Consider the following 18883-nt stretch of genomic DNA (forward strand, 5'->3'; position numbering starts at 1 on the left):
TGTGTTACCAAAGTTGTAGTCCATGCCACAGATTCATCCACCATTAACTTAAAATAATTCCTTTTCTACTATAGAGTCACCTTACTTTACCAAAGAATTTAAGCCAATTGAAGTGTTGAAGGAGTATGATGTCATGTTGTTGGCTGAGGTGGCAGGCACACCTCCCTTTGAGATCACTTGGTTCAAAGACAACACAACTCTGCGAAGTGGTAGGAAGTACAAAACCTTTATGCAAGATCATCTGGTTAGCCTGCAAGTCCTCAAGTTTGTAGCTGCAGACGCTGGTGAATACCAGTGTCGGGTGACCAATGAGGTGGGCAGCAGCACCTGCAGTGCCAGGGTGACTCTAAGAGGTTAGTGTTGGTTCAAATGATGGACAAGCTCTTCTGCAGAGTCAACTCTTTAAAAAAAAAAAAGAAAAAGAAAAAAATCATGCCAGGTTTTCTGTAGAGCTGGAATTGATTGAGAATTCATTCTTCTATTAGAACCCCCAACCTTTGTAAAGAAGATCGAGAGCACCAGCTCCCTTCGAGGAGGCACAGCTGCCTTCCAGGCCATTCTGAAGGGCTCCTTGCCAATCGCGGTGACTTGGTTAAAAGACAATGAGGAAATCACAGAAGATGATAATATAAGAATGACCTTTGAGAACAATGTGGCGAGTCTGTACCTCAGTGGCATCGAAGTCAAGCATGACGGGAAATACGTCTGTCAGGCCAAAAACGATGCAGGAATACAAAGATGTTCTGCGTTACTTTCAGTAAAAGGTTGGTTCAGAAAGTTTTAGGAAGAAAAATGCAGATGTAAGCCTTTCAGCAGAGCAATTCACGACCCACCCCTATCCGTTTGTTTTCTACAGAACCCGCAACAATCACCGAGGAGGCTGTGTCTATAGATGTCACCCAAGGAGACCCAGCCACTTTACAGGTTAAATTTTCAGGGACTAAGGAGATTATAGCCAAATGGTTTAAAGATGGCCAAGAACTAACTCTGGGCCAAAAATATAAAATCAGTGTCACTGACACAGTCTCTATACTGAAGATTATTTCTACGGAAAAGAAAGATAGTGGAGAATATACATTTGAGGTCCAAAATGATGTCGGGAGAAGCAGCTGCAAGGCTAGCATTAATGTATTAGGTTGGTATTGCTTTTCTGTGGAGACAAACTATGCTCCTCCATCTTAACAATTTTAGAGAAAATACAAATTGGTCGATTGACCTAACTTTTATTTTTTTATTTGTTTCCTTTTTCATTGCGTAGATCTTATCATACCTCCCTCATTCACCAAAAAGCTGAAGAAAATGGACAGCATCAAAGGGTCTTTTATTGACTTAGAATGCATAGTGGCTGGGTCACACCCCATAAGTATCCAATGGTTCAAAGACGACAAGGAAATATCGGCTAGTGAAAAATACAAGTTTTCTTTTCATGACAATACCGCTTTCTTGGAAATCAGTCACCTGGAAAGCAGCGACAGTGGGACGTACACTTGTTCTGCCACTAATAAGGCAGGACACAACCAGTGCAGTGGCCATCTGACAGTCAAAGGTTGGCAGTTTTTATCTCCACCCATCGAGAACTTATTGCTGTCTCACTTCTTAATTCTTACCTTCATTGCTCTGTTCTAAAATGATCCATTCACTTCTTTTTCTTTCACCTCAGAACCCCCTTACTTTGTGGAAAAGCCACAGTCCCAAGACGTCAACCCCAATACAAGGGTTCAATTAAAGGCTCTTGTGGGTGGCACTGCACCCATGACGATAAAGTGGTTTAAAGATAACAAAGAGTTGCACTCGGGAGCAGCTCGCTCAGTTTGGAAGGATGACACCTCCACCGTTCTAGAGCTCTTTTCAGCCAAAGCTGCTCATTCTGGGACCTACATTTGCCAACTAAGCAATGATGTTGGCATAGCAACCAGTAAAGCCACTCTCTTTGTGAAAGGTTTGGTCTCTACGTCTTCTCACTTTCTTGCTTGTCTAGATGTTTTTGAGGGGAGGGAAGAGGCTTTAGAAATAAATTTTGCTCATTGGCCTTTGTTTTAAACAATGTCCAGCATTACACTTTTTCTCCCTCCATCTTTAGAACCTCCTCAATTCATCAAGAAGCCCAGCCCAGTATTAGTGCTGAGGAATGGACAATCTACAACATTCGAATGCCAAATATCAGGCACTCCTAAAATCAGAGTCTCTTGGTATCTGGATGGGAATGAAATAACAGCCATTGAGAAACATGGCATTTCCTTCATCGATGGTTTAGCCACTTTCCAAATTTCCGGTGCCAGGGTAGAAAATAGTGGGACTTACGTCTGTGAAGCTCGTAATGATGCAGGCACAGCAAGCTGCAGCATTGAATTAAAAGTGAAAGGTTTGTTACTGGACCTACTTTCCACTTTAGCTGTGCTGAGGGCAAGGTCGTGGGTCTTCCCTTGAGTAAGCTAGTCTCTGTCTTCCTTTTGACTCTTTAGAACCTCCCACCTTTATCAGGGAGTTGAAGCCCGTGGAAGTAGTGAAAGACAGTGATGTGGAGCTGGAGTGTGAAGTTACAGGAACGTCTCCCTTTAAAGTCACTTGGCTGAAGAATAACAAGGAAATTCGAAGCAGCAAAAAGTATACTCTGACTGACACAGTGTCAGTGTTTAATCTCCATATAACCAAGTGTGACCCTTCAGACACTGGTGAATACCAATGCCTTGTGGCCAATGAAGGTGGCAGCTGCTCTTGTACTACCAGAGTCTCCCTGAAAGGTCAGTCATACCTACAAGGAGCAAGCTGCCAAAGAAAAATTCTGTAATGCTGCTTAATTTTATGATTATGGGTAGGAGTGCAAATATACCTCTTCTTTTCACACTATCTAATTTAATCACAGAACCGCCATCATTCACTAAGAAGATAGAAAACGTCACTACTGTTTTGAAAAGTTCTGCCACCTTTCAGAGTACTGTGACGGGCTCTCCTCCCATTTCTGTAACCTGGCTAAAGGATGATCAGATTCTTAACGAAGATGATAACGTTCATATTTCATTTGTGAACAATGTGGCCACGCTTCAAATCAGAGCTGTAGATAATGGACACAGCGGGAGATACACGTGTCAAGCCAAGAACGAGTCAGGAGTTGAGAGGTGTTATGCTTTCCTTTTAGTGCAAGGTTTGTAAGCTATTTCCTTTCGGAGGTAGTATGTGGAGATGATTTCCTAAGCACGCCTTATTTCTAGTGGAATTATCAACACAACTCATCCACATTTTACTTCTCACTGCAGAACCTGCTCAAATCCTAGAGAAAGCTAAATCCGTCGATGTTACTGAGAAAGACCCAGTAACCTTGGAGTGTGTTGTGGCTGGAACACCAGAACTCAAAGTGAAATGGCTTAAAGATGGGAAACAAATTGTGCCCAGTAGATATTTTTCGATGAGTTTTGAAAATAACGTGGCCAGTTTTAGGATTCAGTCAGTAGTGAAGCAAGACAGCGGTCAGTATACTTTCAAGGTGGACAATGACTTTGGAAGCAGCAGCTGTGATGCCTACTTGAGAGTGCTAGGTTTGTATCTGGACCCCAGTTAGCTTTCCTTATTTATATTATGTCCTCTGTAAACCAATGGCAACATGTTAATGGATATGTTTTGCTGTTTGCATTGGACAGATCAAAATATTCCTCCATCATTCACCAAAAAATTAACCAAAATGGATAAAGTTCTGGGCTCTTCTATTCATATGGAGTGCAAGGTTTCTGGCTCACTTCCTATTAGTGCTCAGTGGTTTAAGGATGGAAAAGAAATATCTACAACTGCAAAATACAGACTTGTCTGTCATGAGAACACTGTGGCACTAGAAGTTAATAATCTGGAATTAGAAGATACTGCGAATTACACGTGCAAAGTCTCAAATGTAGCAGGGGACGATGCATGCAGTGGCATCTTAACTGTGAAAGGTTAGAATTTCTTTCCCTCTTCTTGATTCTTTTTTGTGACTGCTTTTAAAATGTATCACTCTTATCTTGTATCTTTAGAGCTAAAAGTCTTAATAATTCTGTATCTTTATGTACATATTTGAATTCAAGCAATATTCAGTTATTACCTCTTTTCAATACTGTTTCTTATATGTCCATAAAACTGTCAAAGTAATTCAACTACAGGAATTTAATGAAATATATTTCTCTTAAAATATCTAGAACCACCAAGCTTCCTAGTGAAACCTGAGCGACAACAAGCCATACCTGATTCCACAGTGGAATTTAAAGCAGTACTAAAAGGAACACCACCATTTAAAATAAAGTGGTTTAAGGATGATGTGGAACTTGTCTCTGGACCTAAATGTTTCATTGGCTTAGAAGGGTCAACTAGCTTCTTAAATCTCTACTCAGTGGATGCTTCCAAGACTGGACAATACACTTGCCAAGTTACCAATGATGTTGGTAGCGACTCTTGTACTACATTGTTGCTTGTGACAGGTGTGCAAGTTTGATTGTTTTATGTTTCCATGTACCCTGTGGCTCTGGTCCTTTCTGTGATCTGTCACAGTGCATCAACCCAATCGAGAAAGTGCCTTTCTTTCTAACACAGTACACTGTTTCTGCCAGGCATTGTTCATGTTTTTCTCTTTCTGCATACTACCTGACTTAACTTTTGTTATTTCTATCTGTTCCCTCCTAATCTTCTCTTTCATTCACTCTCTAGAACCACCAAAGTTTGTAAAGAAATTAGAGGCATCCAAAATAGTGAAAGCAGGTGATTCAACACGACTCGAATGCAAGATAACTGGATCCCCAGAAATCAGAGTTGTGTGGTACAGAAATGAACAAGAACTCCCAGCCAGTGATAAATACAGAATGACTTTCATTGACTCAGTGGCAGTCATACAGCTGAACAATCTCAGTACTGAGGACAGTGGGGATTTCCTTTGTGAGGCTCAGAATCCTGCTGGCAGCACAAGCTGCAGTACCAAGATTATAGTAAAAGGTAGAGATCTCTTTCTTCTGTCCCTCATTGCCTGAAACCTTCTTATCCCCTGGGTGTCCTAGCTCTTTCTTCTTTTACTGTCATTTTAGCTTCCATTTAAGATCGTAGAATGTTTTCCCAAACTGGTATTATTTCCCTCTTGACATGTTATTTCTTCTTAAGATTTGCTTACATGTAGCCATTCATTCTGGGATATTTTTTTGTTATTCCAATGGCATAATTTTGATCACCTCAACATATTAGCCAAGCAGTTCAAATTTGATGTTTTGAAAACACACACAGAAAAACAAAGTAAGCATTTTTAAATTAACTTTTGCCTTCAATCAACTTATAAATATATCATCATCCTCACTATAATCTTTCTCACCAAAAAAAGGAGCATTTACAACATATAAACAAGGTGCAAACAGTAAGGTTTTAACCTTACATTTAAAACATGACAATTATATATTTCTTTCTCTCTCAAGAATCAGTTCCTATTTTTTTAAAAATTATATCACCATACCTTGGTGCAAACAGTATTTTTCTTTTCTGCTGTCATGTTTCAGTATTTTGTCACAAAGTCCAAGTATGTCATGCAGTGAGGCAATGATTGCAATAACCATTTGTTGAAGTGGAAGACTTATGTCACAGATGTTGTGATGACTTCCAAGTATCTGTTATCGAGCAAACACACAACATTTCACTCCTGAAGCCAGGATTCCATACCTCATGCAAATCATATTCATTAATGCTCTTGGGGTTTTAGTTTTGCTTTTTTTTCTTTTGGGGGGGGTTTGGTTTGGTTGTTTTACAATTTTTGCATCAATCTTTAGAGTCCAAAATAAATTAGTGAGGTGGAGTAGACAGAATGTTGAGCAGCTCACTGAGGACACCTATGGTCTAGCCTAGGTTCTCTGCCAATGAAGTTGAGTGATTTTGTGAAGGCTCATGGCCTCTCTGAAATGATGGTGCTGGACACCACGTACCCATTATAGTATCTTAATTCTGTCTTCCAATTTAAAAACAAAGAAATACAAATAGTTTATGAAATTAAGTAGCTCCATTCATAAGAAACTCTTGTTTTTTACAGAACCACCAGTTTTTAGCAGCTTCCCTCCCATAGTAGAAACCCTTAAAAGTACTGAAGTTAGTCTTGAATGTGAACTTTCGGGAACACCACCATTTGAGGTGGTATGGTACAAAGACAAGCGGCAACTCCGAAGTAGCAAGAAATACAAGATTGCATCCAAAAACTTCCACGCAAGTATTCATATTCTCAATGTCGAGACTTCAGACATTGGTGAATACCACTGCAAAGCACAGAACGAAGTGGGAAGTGATACTTGCGTTTGCACTGTAAAATTAAAAGGTAAGCATATTTCCTGCATGTGGCAGAAATGGCAGGAATGTGCAAAATGCTCAGTTTTTTTCTCTGTTCCATTATCTGGACAATCTTTTCAACAATCTCCATCTTTCCTTGTTCAGAACCACCAAGATTTGTCTCCAAACTGAGCAGCCTCACTGTTGTAGCTGGGGAGCCCGCTGAGTTACAAGCATCCATAGAAGGCACCCAGCCTATTTCTGTCCAGTGGCTTAAAGAGAAGGAAGAAGTGATTAGAGAAAGTGAAAACATCAGAATTACATTTGTGGAAAATGTTGCAACTCTACAGTTTGCAAAAGCAGAGCCAGCTAATGCTGGGAAATATATCTGCCAAATCAAGAATGATGGTGGAACAAGGGAGAACATGGCCACGCTGACTGTTTTAGGTTGGTGCACGATGGTACAATAGTCCCCTGAGAGAAAGTGGTGCCAAACACTGAGCTGAGTTACTAAGAGTTACTGGGAGAATCTCCTTTTCCAAATTTCTTCTAGACCTGTATCGATCGTTGCCTATTTGAAAGGTTTAGGGGATCTAATAAGTCTTCCAGAACTCTTTCTTATGTCTCTGATCCTAACAAAAGTTAGCCATGGGTTTTAGTGGTTATTTAACTACTTTTTCTTTTTGATAGATTAGCAGATATAATCATGACTATCTTTTGTTTAAGCATGAAGAAACTTAGGAGCCCAGCATATGGTACAAGGACATTATGCTTCCAAAGTACTTAGTTGTTAAAGCTGACAAGAATTGCAAAGATGAACATTTGATAGGAAAGCCTTGCTCTTTCATCTTGGAGCATTTTAAACTTCAATTTTTAATTGTTCGCGTAACAACTTTCGAAAAACTGTCTTTCCTACCTGAAAGTAGAGCAAAAATACCAAGTAATTAATAACAACATGTAGCCTTTGCTCTACAGAGGGTCAAGTGTGTATGTTGTCAGAATTGTACTGAGAGGCAACTAGTGCACAGACGTGTTTCTTAATAATTCCTATAATTTCATCCTAGAATGTAATTTTGAAATCACATTTTGAGATGTCATAATTAGAGAGAGAGCCCGAGCATAAGCATATTATCGGAATAACAATTTTAGTGAATTTGGTAGTAGAGATAAAGGTAGATGGCCCAGATAAAGATAGTGTAGGTACAGTAAAGGTAACAGATGTTGACAGATGGCTGTCACATTTTATTTCAGAGCCCGCAGTCATTGTTGAGAAGGCAGGACCAATGACGGTCACTGTAGGAGAAACATGCACTCTGGAGTGTAAGGTGGCTGGCACTCCCGAACTCTCAGTTGAATGGTACAAGGATGGAAAGCTCTTGACTAGCAGCCAAAAACACAAATTTAGCTTCTACAACAAAATCTCTTCCTTAAAGATTCTCTCCGTTGAAAAGCAAGATGCAGGCACATACACTTTCCAGGTTCAAAATAACGTTGGAAAAAGCAGCTGCACCGCTGTGGTTGATGTTTCAGGTTAGTTCCGATACATTCCTGCTGTTGCTTAAACAAACCCTTTCAAAAGTTTTCTTCTTTCAAGTCTTTTCTGTTCTTTCAAATCATGACGAATCTCTTGGCTTTCCTCACGCAGACCGAATGGTTCCTCCTTCTTTCACACGGAGACTGAAAGATACTGATGGGGTGCTGGGTACTTCTTGCATCTTGGAATGCAAAGTAGCTGGATCATCACCTATCTCCATTGCCTGGTTTCATGAGAAAACTAAGATTGTCAGTGGAGCAAAATACCAAACCACATTTTCAGACAATGTCTGCACATTGCAGCTGAATTCTCTGGACTCATCAGATATGGGCAATTACACATGTGTGGCTGCTAATGTTGCTGGGTCTGACGAATGCCGTGCAATGTTAGCTGTACAAGGTTAGTGTTAGACACTCAAACCCTTTCTTCCAAGTTCCTTTTTGGATGCACATATAGGTTGACACGCATTCAAAAGTGCTCTTCTTTTTTCAAATTCAAAGTTGCAACTAAATTGGAAGCTTACAGGATCTTTTCATTGTCCTCCATGTCTATATAGAACGACCATCTTTTGTAAAGGAGCCTGAACCTTTGGAAGTCCTACCAGGCAAAAATGTCACCTTCACAAGTGTTATTAGAGGAACGCCTCCATTCAAGGTTGGCTGGTTTAGAGGTGCCAGAGAACTGGTGAGAGGAGACAGGTGCAGCATCTATTTTGAAGACACTGTGGCAGAACTGGAATTATTTAGTGTCGACATATCTCAGAGTGGGGAATATACGTGTGTGGTTTCTAACGGTGCTGGCCAAACATCCTGCACTACTCGTCTCTTTGTTAAAGGTTTGCTCAAGTGCATTTGTTCTTCCTATTTTTTGTATTCTGGCATCTTTGTTTGTATTTTTATTGTGTCTAACTGCTGTGTTTTGTCACTCACCAGAACCAGCTGCTTTTGTGAAGAAATTAAGTGATCAGTCTGTAGAACCAGGGAAGTCCATAATTCTGGAGAGCACCTACACTGGAACACTTCCAATTTCAGTCACCTGGAAAAAGGATGGTTTTAACATAACTCCATCTGAAAAATGCAACATAGTCACAACAGAGAAAAGTTGCATCCTGGAAATTCTGAATAGCGCAAAGACAGATGCGGGACAGTATTCCTGTGAGATTGAAAATGAGGCAGGAAGGGATGTTTGTGAAGCTCTGGTATCTACATTAGGTGTGTTGTCTTATTCTGTCGTAAATGATTGGCCTTCAGCTTCTAACAGGAAGCATGGTTTGGTTGGTTTTCTTTAAATCCCTTTGCTAACTGTGAGCCCTTCTTATTTAGAACCACCTTATTTTATTATGGAACTGGAACCTCTGGAGGCATCCGTTGGAGATTCAGTTTCTTTACAATGCCAAGTTGCTGGGACACCAGAAATTACAGTGTCTTGGTACAAAGGAGACACCAAGTTACGGCCAACTCCTGAATACAGGACCTACTTTACAAACAATGTGGCCACACTTGTTTTTAATAAAGTGAATATCAATGACAGTGGAGAGTACACATGTAAAGCAGAAAATAATATAGGAACTGCTTCTTCAAAGACTATCTTCAGAATTCAAGGTGATGATATTATGTTAGAGATTAAGAAATTTCTTTTTTTTTCTTCTCCTAACTCTTTTATCTTTTGGGGGGAAATTTTCAATTTGTCTACTAATGCCTCAAGTATTACTTGTCTTCTTACAGAGCGTCAACTCCCACCTTCCTTTGCAAGACAGTTAAAGGACATTGAACAAACTGTTGGGTTACCAGTTACACTCACCTGTCGATTAAATGGCTCTGCACCTATCCAAGTGTGCTGGTATAGAGATGGGGTACTTTTGCGAGATGATGAAAATATACAGACATCATTTGTAGATAATGTGGCAACTTTAAAAATTTTGCAAACTGACCTGAGTCACTCTGGCCAGTACTCTTGCTCAGCTTCTAATCCACTTGGAACGGCATCTTCCAGTGCTAGACTGACAGCAAGAGGTTTGTTCCCATGTTAATCTTTCTCTTTGCAAACCATGACTTCTTACTTATTGTCAAAGTAGAAATGGCCAATGAAAACAAAAAGAAAAAAAAAAACACATATTGCCTTTTCTTCTCATCTTCCAGAACCTAAGAAATCTCCCTTCTTTGACATAAAGCCTGTATCTATAGATGTTATTGCTGGAGAAAGTGCTGACTTTGAGTGTCATGTTACTGGTGCTCAACCAATGCGAATCACTTGGTCAAAAGATAACAAAGAGATCCGTCCTGGAGGGAACTATACCATCACGTGTGTGGGAAACACTCCCCATTTGAGAATTCTTAAAGTAGGCAAAGGAGACTCAGGTCAATATACTTGCCAAGCAACCAATGATGTTGGCAAAGACATGTGCTCAGCTCAACTCAGTGTAAAAGGTATCATTTCATGGCATTTACCAATATTTGTTCTTCCCCACATTTTTGTAATTGTCTTCTAAAAGTTTCTTTCATTTCTAAAATTGGGGCATAAACTGAGTCATGTTAGAATCTGTATATATCCGTGTTGGAGGCAACTTTAATCAAAGTTCTGTTTTCTCTTTATATTGTTTTTAAAGTCAGTGTATCTCTAAGTGTAATCCTACCCAAAAGTGTTGTTCAATTGAAATTTGTTAAATGTTGTTTCAACTGTCCATTCTCTTTTTCCATTCTTTTCTGTTATATGGCATTCCGATTTATCATTACAAAATTTTAATCAAATACATCTATAATACGTTAACTTACATCATCTCGCTTATATATTCAAACTACAGAAATAAACTTAACAACTAAATTCTCTATTCAAAATATTAAAAGCTTATTTAATAGAAAACTCAACTTATTTTACCACGAAATTCTCAGAAATTTTGTTCTTAATACCAAACCAGTTTAAGTAGGCACTCTCGGGATTTTCAATGACAAACATACATTATCTTTTTTTCCTTTGATTTACTAGAACCTCCAAAGTTTGTTAAGAAATTGGAAGCTTCAAAGGTTGCAAAGCAGGGAGAGTCCATCCAACTGGAATGTAAAATAAGTGGTTCCCCAGAAATCAAAGTTTTGTGGTTCCGAAATGACAGTGAACTTCATGAGAGTTGGAAATACAACATGTCATTCATTAATTCTGTGGCATTGCTTATCATCAATGAAGCCAGTGCCGAGGACAGCGGGGACTATATCTGTGAAGCTCATAATGGCGTGGGCGATGCCAGCTGCAGCACAGCACTGACCGTTAAAGGTTAGACACACTAAGGTTTCTTTCTTTATTCTTGTCTGATTTAGACTCCTCCTCAGCAGTGTTACGAACGCTGAAGTAAAAAGACTCGTTATGGGTATCTGCTAGCAATTCTTTAGTTTTTATGAATTGTCATTTCTTATATTAGCATATTATCGTGTGGTCACACCAGTCACTTAATGACTCTAGAGTCTTTTTTTTTTTCCTATTTAGTAAGCAAATGTTCTTATTGTTTATCTTCTTTTTTATTTTTTTCTGGTAGCACCTCCTGTTTTCACCAAAAAGCCTTCTCCAGTAGGAACCCTTAAAGGTTCTGATGTTATCTTACAATGTGAAATTTCGGGAACCCCTCCATTTGAAGTGGTGTGGGTTAAAGATCGAAAGCAAGTTCGAAGCAGCAAGAAATTTAAAATTACTTCGAAAAATTTTGATGCAAGTCTTCATATCCTTAATCTTGAAGGCTCTGATATAGGAGAATATCACTGCAAAGCTACTAATGAGGTGGGAAGTGACACGTGTGTTTGCACTGTCAAGTTCAAAGGTTTGTATACCTGGGAACAAGCAGTTATGTTTCTTCCTTTCATCTTTTCTTGCTTGACTAATAACCAATGTCGCTGTGATTCTCATTTTATTTTTTTCTGACCACAAATTTCATTCATTAGAACCTCCACGATTTGTGAAAAAGCTAAGTGACACCTCAACCCTTGTTGGAGATGCTGTCGAATTACGGGCTGTTGTGGAAGGCTTCCAGCCGATTTCCGTTGTCTGGCTGAAAGATAAAGGTGAAGTCGTCAGAGAGAGTGAAAACACAAGGATTTCATTCATTGATAACATTGCAACCCTCCAACTTGGTAGCCCGGAACCTTCTAATTCTGGAAAATATGTGTGCCAGATCAAAAATGATGCCGGAATGAGAGAATGTTCAGCAGTCTTGACTGTACTAGGTTAGTAACAAATTATAGCCTGAGAAAAAAATCAAGTTGATTGACCCATGATCATTTTCTACAAATATTAGTTTTACCTAATGTTGATTACACTCTACCTTAGATTGGAAGGTGACTTTATTTTCAATGCAATATACTTCTTCTTTTAGAACCAGCCAGAATCATAGAGAAGCCAGAACCCATGACTGTCACTACTGGAAATCCTTTTGCATTAGAATGTATAGTGGCTGGAACACCAGAACTTTCAGCCAAGTGGTTCAAAGATGGAAGAGAATTATCTGCAGACAGCAAACATCACATTACATTTGCCAACAAAGTGGCTTCACTTAAGATCCCCTGTGCAGAAATGAGCGACAAGGGGTTATATAGCTTTGAAGTGAAAAACAGTGTTGGTAAAAGTAACTGCACTGTATCTGTCCACGTTTCAGGTGAGTAATGTGAGGTTTTTGTGAACATGTAGTTTTCAGGGAAAAAAAATAAAGCTTCTTTTTAAACGGAAAACTACCTTTCTCCACATAGATCGAGTTGTGCCTCCTTCCTTCATCCGGAAGCTGAAAGACACAAACGCCATCCTGGGGGCCTCAGTGGTTTTGGAGTGCCGAGTCTCTGGTTCGGCCCCCATCTCAGTTGGCTGGTTTCAGAATGGAAATGAGATCGTTAGTGGACCTAGATGCCAGTCCAGCTTTTCGGAAAATGTCTGTACTTTGAATCTCAGCTTATTGGAACCTTCTGACACAGGCGTGTACAAGTGTGTGGCTGCCAACGTGGCTGGTTCTGACGAATGCTCAGCCGTCCTGACTGTGCAAGGTCAGTGTCCCAGGATCAGGCTCTGCTTCTCCACATCTCTTCCACGTGACTTAGTGCCTGCCTTGCATGGACTGCTTTTATTTTGCCTTCATTTTTAGTCTTAGCTCCCTTTTCTTCAAGTAGCAAAAGCACTTCTCACTTGGATTTCTTTTTTTCTCTTGATCTTCCCCTGCTCCCCGGGGTATCTAGAACCACCATCTTTTGAACAAACCCCTGATTCTGTGGAAGTTTTACCTGGCATGAGCCTCACATTCACCAGTGTCATTCGAGGCACCCCTCCTTTCAAGGTCAAATGGTTTAAGGGCAGTAGGGAACTGGTGCCAGGGGAGTCGTGTACCATCTCTCTGGAAGATTCCGTCACAGAACTGGAGTTGTCTGAGGTGGAGCCATCGCAGAGTGGAGAATATTCTTGCCTTGTTACTAATGATGCTGGTAGTGCTTCCTGTACTGCACATCTTTTTGTAAAAGGTTTGCTCTTCTCTCCAATTCATGTACCTTTTAAAATTTATCTAAGTCTTCATTGGAAGATGTCAATTTTACCCTCATATTTTCTCCTTATAGAACCAGCCACCTTTGTGAAACGATTGGCTGATTTCAGTGTTGAGACAGGAAGCCCCATAGTTCTTGAGGCCACGTATACTGGTACACCTCCCATCTCAGTGAGCTGGATGAAGAATGAGTTTCCACTTTCACAGTCTCCGAATTGCAGTATTACTATGACAGAAAAATCTACGATACTGGAAATCGTTGACAGCACAGTAGAGGATTATGCACAATACACTTGCATGATAGAAAATGAGGCTGGTCAAGATATTTGTGAAGCTCTGGTATCTGTCTTAGGTGTGTTGATAGCTACCTCTTTTTGTTGCTCTCTTTTCTTTCTTTTAAAACATCCTCTTTTAGTTAGCATGATTGGTTGACTACCATTCTTTGTACCTTAGAACCACCTTATTTTATTCAACCTCTGGAACATGTGGAAGCAGCCATTGGAGAACCTACAACTTTACAGTGTGAAGTGGATGGGACCCCAGAAATTAGAATTTCTTGGTATAAAGAACACACAAAGCTACGATCAGCTCCTGCATATAAAATGCAATTCAAAAATAATATTGCCTCCTTAGTAATCAACAAAGTGGATCATAGTGACGTGGGAGAGTATACCTGCAAGGCAGAAAACAGTGTGGGGGCAGTCGCATCTTCAGCTGTGCTTGTTATCAAAGGTGATGATGGTTTTGCTTAACATGTCTTGCTGCGTGTTGACAGATCCATTTTCTTACAAACATCAAAATTTTAATGGATAGAAATATGTTGTGAGTATTTTCTCTCCTGTAAATAAGGGTTGTCTCCAACTTCTTTACAGAGCGTAAACTTCCACCTACCTTTGCAAGAAAGCTGAAGGATGTTCAGGAGACTCTTGGCTTCCCAGTCGCATTTGAATGTCGCATCAATGGCTCAGAGCCTCTTCAAGTGTCTTGGTACAAAGATGGGGTACTTTTGAAAGATGATTCTAATTTGCAAACATCCTTTGTGCATAATGTAGCAACTCTTCAGATTTTGCAAACTGACCCGAGCCACGTTGGTCAGTACAATTGCTCAGCTTCTAATCCTCTTGGGACTGCTTCATCCAGTGCCAAGCTCATTCTGTTAGGTGAGTAGCTCATCACATTACCCTCTTTATCATAAAGCAACTTCACTGCTCCGGGTCACCAAAGGCTGGTGCCGCTTTGTTTCTGCTCCATGTCTGGGAGCATGAAAACTGAAGTCACCATGTTGGTCTTCATTCTTTTCAGAGCATGAAGTGCCTCCTTTCTTTGATCTAAAGCCTGTATCAGTAGATCTTGCTCTTGGAGCAAGTGGCTCTTTTAAATGTCATGTAACTGGAACTGCACCAATCAAAATCACTTGGGCCAAAGATAACCGAGAGATTCGCCCTGGAGGCAACTACAAGATGACTTTGGTTGAAAATACTGCCACTCTGACAGTTCTCAAAGTAGGTAAAGGCGATGCTGGGCAGTACACCTGCTACGCAAGCAACACTGCTGGAAAAGACTCTTGTTCTGCTCATCTGAGTGTACAAGGTACTTGTCTGAATAAAGTAGCAAGGTCTCTTTTACATTTTCAGTATCTTAAAATATAGGAGGAAGGGTGTGCTTGAAAGTTATGTTTAGGACATTGTCTGGTAATTAGAAGTGATCATATGGATTCTGGGCCTTCCAAATGCGGTGAGTTTTAAATTTTTTATTAAAAAGTATAAAACTGGTAGAACATGGACTGAAAGTCCATCTTCAAAGGCTACAAATAGAGGCGAGAGAGAGAGAGAGAGAACAAAAACTGTTCACAGAATTGCAAGAAAATCTAAGTTTGAAGGAAGTTATTTTAGGACAAAAAAAAGTTATCTTAAATGACTTATATTCCACAGTATTTAGTAAATGAGTGGATTTTGTCCCTCTACGGGATAGCAGAGCCCAAGCCCTTCAAAAAGAGTCCAAATTAATTATGTCAATGCCTTTTTCTCCACTAGCCCCACTTAAACAATAGTGGAAGTTGGGGAGTCCACTAAGGGAGTACATCAATATCTGTTATTATAGACGGCAACCATTGCCTTCTATAGCATGGCTGCTGTTATCAAAAATAAAACACTTAACTCAGTGGGCTGCTGGTCTAACCCGTCAGAGAATTGTTAAGGATTTCTGTGGTGGTGGTTTATAAATATCTTGAAATTAAAATAGAATTAGATTTATCAGCCCACTTGCTCTATGGCATAGAGCTAACCATCTTAATCTCCCTAAGTTTGAATTTTTGCTTCAGTTAATGAAGAAAGCATATTGTCCCCACCTCAAAGAGAAAATAGGAAGGTTGAAGAAATAGCTAAAGCCTATAAGAAAAAGTGGCACTTTAAAAATATTAAGATATCTGACCCCGTTTTGCTATTCAGAAAATGTGCATACTGATACCTCTTCAGAGCCAGAGCAAATAGACAGTCCTCCACTGACTCATACAGGAAACTAATCAAACTCTTATTCCTTATGAGCCTCAGAGTGTTTCTGCCAACAGATACATGCTCTCCCTCTGATCTTGCTCTAGGAAAGTGATTCTTTTGCTGGGAAGAGGATTGCACAATAGGAATTAATGGTTTTTTTTCCTCCTTCCTTTTGCAACAGTACTTGACGTGGGTCTTACAAAAATAAATGTATTTTATTTTAGGAATTTTCTATTTAGGCTTCAATTAACTAGTCTTCTTTGAACTGCATCAAATAAATTTGTTTTCCAGAGCTAAAGGCCTTTCTGTTTGACAGAGATTCTTTTTATCATTTCATCTTGAATTATATGTGTCTTTTCCATCCCTTACCTTGTGTTTTCCCTCTTGGTTCCGTAGAACCACCCAGGTTCATTAAGAAGCTAGAACCTTCAAGAATTGTGAAACAGGATGAATATACAAGATATGAATGTAAAATAGGAGGGTCTCCAGAAATCAGAGTTTTATGGTACAAAAACGAGACTGAAATTCAAGAGAGCAGTAAATTCAGAATGTCATTCCTTGACTCGGTGGCAGTGTTGGAAATGCACAATCTCAGTGTTGAAGACAGTGGAGACTACACATGCGAGGCCCGCAATGCAGCAGGCAGTGCAAGCAGCAGCACTTCCTTAAAAGTTAAAGGTCAGATCTTACTCTTCCTTTGGGTTTTTCACATCAGCCTCCTCTCTAGTTGTCCTCACAATACTGTTTCTTTGACTTTCCATCAATGTCTTAAAAATTTTAAAGGACACAGTAGAAAATTGAAACTGATGTTTTTCCTATGGTGGAATGAAAAACCGGTTCTTACTTGTAATTATATGCTTACAGAATGCATTCTAATTTTCCTTTGTTTTCTAACTTAATTACCTTCCAATTTTAGAACCACCCATCTTCCGCAAAAAGCCTCATCCCATTGAGACACTGAAAGGAACTGACGTTCATCTTGAATGTGAGCTGCAGGGTACTCCCCCATTTCAAGTTTCTTGGCATAAAGACAAGAGAGAACTTAGGAGTGGCAAGAAGTACAAGATCATGTCTGAGAACTTCCTCACGAGTATTCATATCCTGAATGTCGACACTGCCGACATTGGGGAATATCAGTGTAAAGCCACAAATGATGTCGGGAGTGATACTTGTGTTGGTTCTATCACTATGAAAGGTTAGAGTGACTTCATTCTCGCCTGCTTGCATTTTCCTTCTAATTTTAATACTCTGTTGACCTCCTAGCTATTACCTAGTCCTTTGTCACTAGCTGTCACTTCCACTTTTCCTTTTTTTATTCCTTTCCTAATCCTTTTGTTTAGTGTGCATCCCATTTCTAAACCCTACCAAGTATCCTTTTAGACATTTTTTCCAATAAGTTGTGATTGGATTTAAAAAGCTGCAGAGGACAAGACATTCAACTCTTTCTGCTTCACACAAACTCTAATGTGTCCCTGCTCCCATTCACCAAAAATGCCTTGTTTAAGATAAGATAACACGTTATTACTAGTTTGATTCCCTAGTATCCATGACTGGAGGGAAGTACTATTAACCCACACATTTTAAATCCATTACTTACCTCTTTTTCATCAGCACCACCAAGATTTGTGAAGAAGCTCAGTGATGTTTCTGTCATCGTTGGTGAAGAAGTTCAACTGCAGGCTACTATTGAAGGCCCTGAGCCCATTTCAGTGGTGTGGTTCAAAGATAAAGGGGAAATTGTTAGAGAAAGTGACAACATATGGATCTCTTATTCAGAAAACATTGCAACCCTGCAGCTTGCAAGAGCAGAAATAGCCAATGCAGGGAAGTACACCTGTCAGATCAAAAACGATGCTGGCATGCAAGAGTGCTTCGCCACGCTCTCCGTTCTCGGTGAGTACAGATAGGATGTTGTTATGAATACAAGGCACGTGCCTACCAGTATCGGTGCTTTCTTTAGTTTTTCAACTCGATTTTAAAATTTGGATGCAATTTATATCTCATTCCAGAACCTGCAGCAATTGTTGAAAAGCCAGAATCCATGAAAGTTACCACAGGAGACACCTGTACCTTGGAGTGCATAGTCACTGGCACGCCTGAACTCAGTACTAAGTGGTTTAAGGATGGAAAAGAACTGACAAGTGACAACAAATACAAAATAAGCTTCTTCAACAAAGTATCTGGCCTTAAGATTATCAATGTGGCCCCCAGTGACAGTGGTGTGTATAGTTTTGAGGTGCAAAACCCTGTTGGCAAAGACAGCTGCACAACCTCAGTTCAAGTTTCAGGTTGGTTGGTTGGGCTTTTGTTTCAATGTTATTATAATGTAGTTCCTGATTGTGTACATAAATATCTGTATTCTACGGCGTGACATGAGTCTGGCATCTTCTGAGTCAGCAAAAGCAGAGTAACTCTATATAACTATAGAGTTAGAATGAAACCAAGTTCACAAGTTATATCCCTTCATCATAGAGGAATTTCCATGATTCAGGGTGGTAGGAGTAAAACTTAATCCCTGGATAAGGATGCAGTGGTCTACTATCACTTATGCTGAAATAATTCTCATATAATGAGTCTCAGCAAAGAGAGACCAAGATCCCTAACAAGTCAGCTAGTGCATCTTGCCCACTGATTCTCAGGATTTTCAATTGTGTGTTCTTTTATACCCTTGCAAAACAGCCAGATGGATCGAGGAATATTCCATCAAAAAGGTAATAATTCTCTTTTCAAATCATTTTATAACTGATGTCCTTCGTTTGTTTGATTTTTATCACATTCAGACCGAACTGTTCCTCCTTCATTCACAAGACAATTGAAAGAGACAAATGGTCTATCTGGTTCCTCAGTTGTAATGGAGTGCAAAGTCTATGGATCACCTCCAATCTCTGTCTCTTGGTTCCATGAGGGAAATGAGATCAGCAGTGGAAGGAAATACCAAACCACCCTGACAGATAACACTTGCGCTTTAACTGTGAACATGCTGGAAGAATCAGATGCTGGTGACTACACGTGTGTAGCTACTAATGTGGCTGGTTCTGATAAATGCAGTGCTCCTTTGACTGTGAGAGGTCAGTTAAAAATACAGTAAGATGGAATGGCATTTTA

The 18883-nt window shown here is 39.8% G+C and overlaps 1 protein-coding gene across 1 annotated transcript in view; it reads left to right on the top strand.

Moving 5' to 3' along the window:
* Nucleotides 1-18883, top strand: part of TTN (titin) — a 271719-nt gene that overhangs the window by 77677 nt on the left and 175159 nt on the right. The window contains exons 55-90 of the mRNA XM_033112268.1: nt 75-353; nt 486-764; nt 857-1135; nt 1259-1546; nt 1661-1939; nt 2081-2362; nt 2463-2741; nt 2864-3142; nt 3255-3533; nt 3636-3923; nt 4164-4442; nt 4669-4950; nt 6023-6301; nt 6418-6699; nt 7504-7782; nt 7898-8185; nt 8343-8621; nt 8719-8997; nt 9109-9387; nt 9511-9798; nt 9925-10212; nt 10769-11050; nt 11310-11588; nt 11710-11991; nt 12141-12419; nt 12511-12798; nt 12988-13266; nt 13360-13638; nt 13740-14018; nt 14159-14446; nt 14589-14876; nt 16175-16456; nt 16695-16973; nt 17390-17671; nt 17788-18066; nt 18559-18846. Coding sequence (XP_032968159.1) covers nt 75-353; nt 486-764; nt 857-1135; nt 1259-1546; nt 1661-1939; nt 2081-2362; nt 2463-2741; nt 2864-3142; nt 3255-3533; nt 3636-3923; nt 4164-4442; nt 4669-4950; nt 6023-6301; nt 6418-6699; nt 7504-7782; nt 7898-8185; nt 8343-8621; nt 8719-8997; nt 9109-9387; nt 9511-9798; nt 9925-10212; nt 10769-11050; nt 11310-11588; nt 11710-11991; nt 12141-12419; nt 12511-12798; nt 12988-13266; nt 13360-13638; nt 13740-14018; nt 14159-14446; nt 14589-14876; nt 16175-16456; nt 16695-16973; nt 17390-17671; nt 17788-18066; nt 18559-18846 — 10146 coding nt within the window. The remainder of the gene's footprint in view (nt 1-74; nt 354-485; nt 765-856; nt 1136-1258; nt 1547-1660; nt 1940-2080; nt 2363-2462; nt 2742-2863; nt 3143-3254; nt 3534-3635; nt 3924-4163; nt 4443-4668; nt 4951-6022; nt 6302-6417; nt 6700-7503; nt 7783-7897; nt 8186-8342; nt 8622-8718; nt 8998-9108; nt 9388-9510; nt 9799-9924; nt 10213-10768; nt 11051-11309; nt 11589-11709; nt 11992-12140; nt 12420-12510; nt 12799-12987; nt 13267-13359; nt 13639-13739; nt 14019-14158; nt 14447-14588; nt 14877-16174; nt 16457-16694; nt 16974-17389; nt 17672-17787; nt 18067-18558; nt 18847-18883) is intronic.

The sequence above is a fragment of the Rhinolophus ferrumequinum genome, chromosome 8 (genome assembly GCF_004115265.2).
Source record: "Rhinolophus ferrumequinum isolate MPI-CBG mRhiFer1 chromosome 8, mRhiFer1_v1.p, whole genome shotgun sequence".
NCBI lineage: Eukaryota > Metazoa > Chordata > Mammalia > Chiroptera > Rhinolophidae > Rhinolophus > Rhinolophus ferrumequinum.